The sequence below is a fragment of the Selaginella moellendorffii genome, unplaced genomic scaffold (assembly GCF_000143415.4).
Source record: "Selaginella moellendorffii unplaced genomic scaffold, v1.0 SELMOscaffold_137, whole genome shotgun sequence".
NCBI classification, from domain to species: domain Eukaryota; kingdom Viridiplantae; phylum Streptophyta; class Lycopodiopsida; order Selaginellales; family Selaginellaceae; genus Selaginella; species Selaginella moellendorffii.
In genome coordinates, this window is record NW_003314398.1 from 92,234 (window position 1) to 96,545 (window position 4,312).

The window sequence follows — 4,312 nt, forward strand, 5'->3', positions numbered from 1 at the left end:
TTTTGTTAAGGCACCACAGCAAATAAAACATCATCGCATATCTACAGCGACAAACGTAAATAGCTAAAAAAACGTAAGCGACAAAAATGTAAGCTTACTGTGATGCTCCATATGCAAATGCCGCACCCACTACGCCGAATTTTAGACCAAATATAAGAGTTGCCCCCAGGACAATGTTTGACAAACTTGCAATCGCTGAAGAGAGAATTAGTCGTAAACAAACTCATCGAGTGACATACCGGTTGCATAGAGAGGCGTCTTGGTGTCCTTCAATCCGCGAAAAATACCTTGCAATGTCAGTGAAAGCACGGCTGCTGGTGCCGCAAGAGCCCGAAAAACGAGATACTGTCTTGCGGGTGGTGCCATTACTGAATCCTACAAACATTTAAATAATTCTTGCAAGCAGACTTAAAAACTCATGTTGTACCTTGGCGACGCCCATCAGTTTAAGCAATCTCCCACCTTGAAATCCCAGTAACAACGCTTCGATTAACCCGATTGCACAGCCGAGGACGAGAGCGGAAGAAACAGCAGGCAGGACTTGTTTGCCGTATCTTTTTGCGTCGGACTGCTGCTCTGAAATCTAGCATCATATTCCCGCCTATGAAATATAACAGTAAAATCACCTGATCATCGGTGAGAACAGCAGCATCGTCCTCAGCTACGAACGAAGTTGTCACGCTTAAAAGAGGAATGTTGAAGCACTTAGAGACGTAGTTGAAAGCCGAGATCGAAACTCCAACAGCAGCTAGCTCCACCGCTCCTGTAAACGTTTTTTCGGCTAAGGAACGAAAGAAGAGAGGAAAGAGAAAAAGGGAATAACGAAGGTACCTAGCCTTCCTACAAATGCTGTCTCCGTAAGAAGCGCCAGCGGCTCAATCGCCTGACCGAGCAGCGCTGGAAACGCCAAAACCGCGACTTCTTTCGCGAGGCCGTCCTTGGCCACAATATCCTCAAGCAAACTCCTATCAATCAATCATACATCATCTCTACCTCAAATTCTTCTCACGATCATACCTGTCAGCTGGAGGATTTCCATCAGCTTTATCAGCGAAAAGGACCTCATCGGCGCTGAGGGAGCAAAATATCGATCGAGATCGCCTCCCGCGCGCCAAGAACAAGCAGCCCCCTCCACATCGAGCAAACGCGATGCCTGATTTGAGATTCCAATGCCGAAAAGAAACCGTGTTGCTCGGAATTCGCGACCTCCCAGCCGCATTGAGCCGGCTCTGCTCGCGATCGACAGCGCGAAAGGAGAGAGCGGCGGGCACGGCAGGAGGCGCCAGCGCACCCATATCGCATTGAAATATAGAACCCTAAACCCCCATCGCTAGTACCAAATGGACAGATATTTACATTAACATAGAAGAGGTGCCACAAGTCGGCTTTCTTGCTCTTTCTTATTCATCCACGAATGCCTTGGATGATACGCCCGCGCACAAAAGAAGAAGAGTGAGCTCTCGGCCCAAAATTATATGAAACATGGAAAAGAGAGAAGAAGAAGAACCACCAAAATCCGCCAGTGATCTGAGAGAGAGAGCTATTGGATTCCATTCAAAACACGTTGATAGTAATCATACTGCCGAGTACGCCAAGCATCTAAGCTACTGCTGATGAGCGACAAGACCAAGGAGACGCATTGCTGCCAAGAACAAACAAAGAAAAACCATGAGAAGAACGAGACAAAGTTTGCAAAGTTCTAGGATAACTCACCTCCTCAGTCAAGCTAAGATGGAAACGCTTTCTCAAATTCAGGATCGTTTTGGGACCTCCACGAAAGCAAGGACATCCCGAATCCTACGCAAGAAAAAATCGGCATTAGTTCGCAAGACGAATCGAATAGAACTTTTAGTCGTCTACCTGCATCATTTCCACCAGAAGAATTATCCGTTCTGCGTGCTTCCGACACGTAAGGAAGCCCTGGATACACAACACCTGGAAGGACAAACACGTAAAAACCGTTCGACTGTTTGTATTTCCATGCTCTCACTCACCTTGAAATAATCAAAAAACTCGCTGGCAGTCCCTTCTGCGTCTGAATCCATCACCTGTCAATGGAAAAAGACGTTCAAGTACAAGCGCAAGTGTGCAACAGCAGCAGCGACACTTGCCTCTAATTGTTCCCGAGTCAATTTAAAAGGGGCGTTCTCAAAGTTAACTCCACCAGGAGAATTAGACAGCATGAAACCGAAATCAATATGGACGATGTGCCCATCCTCGTCGATAAGCAAGTTTGCATTGTGTCTGTCCTTCACCTGTCAACGGCGCTCATTAGTTTAAGCAGTAGCAAAGCAAAGAAGGATTAATACCTGAAGAAAGTAGCATAGAATCGAATAGCCGGCCATGCTTTCCACGAAATTCCTCTGCGTAATTCACGGAAATCAGGGGGACGGCAAGAAAAACTGCATCGGTAAATCACCTGTGCAAGCTTAAACGCTGGCGAATTCTCGTCGTACTTTTTGCAAAAGTATTCTCTCAAGCTTGTGTTTCGCGTTTTTATAGCATGTACGGAAGCCTGTAACGCAGCATATTAGTAGAGGAAACAGACCAAAACAAAAAGAACCTACAGTGTCCGGAATCGTCTCAATCAGCGCTGCTCTGGAGGAAGTCACTAGAACCTCATATGGACGCAACCATAGAGGAAGGCCAGCTTCCTGAAAAATGTCTGCAAACAACAAAGACGTTGACACGATGTCGGAAGTCTCAAAGCAGTTCGGATTACCATAGAAATGGGATACAAGCTGAACGGCCAAGTGCTCTTGCCTGCAATCATCACCGCTTTTAACAATAGCCTGTTATAAAATAGGAAAAGCTTACTACAGATAAGAGACAAAAAGAGTTAAAGTCTTACAGATCGTAAATCCCAGCCAGGAAGCCCACCAAAGACGGACGTTTTCTTGATCTTTCCCTTTTTGATGTCCCATAGTTCGCCGCCGACGACATCAGAAGATTTGCCGAGTTGATCCTACAAATCCAAGAATGCGTTCAGTTTCACGTAAATCTCATATCCATACACAAAGTCTCCTACCGTTACTGTGCCACTTCCTTTCAGCGGAAGACCTGGCGGAGCTTCACCTTTTGCAGCTGCAGCCTACAAGAAATAAACATCACAAATATTCTCAGAGTTGACGCTCAAGGACTTACCCTGACAGCATCCATTGCTACAGTACTAGGAACACGGCGATGATCCTTTCTTTTTGCAGTGAAATCCTCTCCGACATCTTCCATATTCATATCAACAACCGCTCGCAAACTGACTTGCACCAATTCAGACTCGTTGCATTTCTCTCCCCTGTCGGAATCATCCGTCCGTTCCAAGACATGCAAGTTCAGCTCGACAACTTTGACGTTGGTTTCCCAGTCGTGTGCCATGGCTCGATCGATAGCACGGGAAGCACTGCGCAAGTAATTTTCAGAACCCGATTGTTGAGAGTTCCATACGGGATAAGCCCAAGGAGGTGGACGCTGAACATGCGCGTCTCCATTTGCAAGGGGAATCCCTCCTCGAGGCCTGATTGATGAATCTCTACTATCCCTGACAGAGCTGCATAAAAAGTATGATAAGAAAAAGGCAACCGGAAATTTTAAAATACCTCTCGGTTTCACATTTCAAAACCTCAAAGCAAACAAGGAACGGAGCCTTTTCCCTCGAGTTCATCAACACCGCATCGTTTTCCGGTATGTGTACAACACGGTACAAACCCTTCCCCATCGGAAAACACACACCTGAAACCGGGAACATAATTAAGTCATGTTAGAAACTAAAAGTAAAGAAAAGGTCGAAATGCTAACCTCCATCTTGCTCCGCACTTGCCAAATGATTGTTCAGTTCTGCCAAGGACTGGGAAAAGATTAAAAAGCAAAATTAGAGCAACTTACAAAGTTAGCAATTTAATACCTCGTGAAGAGCCTTCCGTCGGTCTTCCATTGGAAACACATCGACTAAACCAGATGCTATGTCGCATAACGATCTCACAAAATCTAAAGTGGCATGGTACGTTCCCTTTCGAATGTGGAAAGAGGAATACCTTGGCAACGGTGGTTTACTGGACCCCCTCTCGGTTTTTTGTTTTGGAGATCCAGGCCTTTTCTGTACGTTTCTTATATCAGTGAAAACCAAGCAACAAGAGAATGAAGCTTACATTTTGGGGTTTGCCGTTGCTCATCAAGGACCAATCACCGGTCGTAAAAAGCTTGTGCGCTGCAGCAAACGCAGACGTTTTCTCAGGTACCGTAGGCTTCTCGGAGACAACTGTGTCTGTACTACTGTCTGATCTCTGGTCAATGTCTTCGAAGTCGAGCCTCGTGGATG

General features: G+C 45.9%; 2 protein-coding genes across 2 annotated transcripts in view; both read right to left on the minus strand.

Annotated features, from left to right (window-relative positions):
• LOC112343165 (protein DETOXIFICATION 45, chloroplastic-like) overlaps window positions 1–1,295 on the minus strand; it is a 2,315-nt gene extending 1,020 nt beyond the window's left edge. Inside the window, exons 1-7 of the mRNA XM_024666225.1 lie at window positions 1,018–1,295; window positions 832–965; window positions 627–763; window positions 428–571; window positions 240–375; window positions 99–195; window positions 2–41 (exon numbers count right to left, since the gene is read on the minus strand). Of these exons, the coding sequence (XP_024521993.1) occupies window positions 2–41; window positions 99–195; window positions 240–375; window positions 428–571; window positions 627–763; window positions 832–965; window positions 1,018–1,295 (966 nt within the window). The remainder of the gene's footprint in view (window position 1; window positions 42–98; window positions 196–239; window positions 376–427; window positions 572–626; window positions 764–831; window positions 966–1,017) is intronic.
• Window positions 1,296–1,334: 39 nt separating this feature from the next.
• Window positions 1,335–4,312, minus strand: part of LOC9629452 (phosphatidylinositol 4-kinase beta 2) — a 4,757-nt gene continuing 1,779 nt past the window's right edge. Inside the window, 14 exon segments of the mRNA XM_024666196.1 lie at window positions 1,335–1,642; window positions 1,714–1,797; window positions 1,861–1,935; window positions 1,995–2,048; window positions 2,112–2,255; window positions 2,310–2,363; window positions 2,420–2,515; window positions 2,568–2,665; window positions 2,723–2,792; window positions 2,852–3,091; window positions 3,145–3,544; window positions 3,594–3,726; window positions 3,793–3,841; window positions 3,899–4,137. Coding sequence (XP_024521964.1) covers window positions 1,541–1,642; window positions 1,714–1,797; window positions 1,861–1,935; window positions 1,995–2,048; window positions 2,112–2,255; window positions 2,310–2,363; window positions 2,420–2,515; window positions 2,568–2,665; window positions 2,723–2,792; window positions 2,852–3,091; window positions 3,145–3,544; window positions 3,594–3,726; window positions 3,793–3,841; window positions 3,899–4,137 — 1,838 coding nt within the window. The 3' untranslated portion in view covers window positions 1,335–1,540.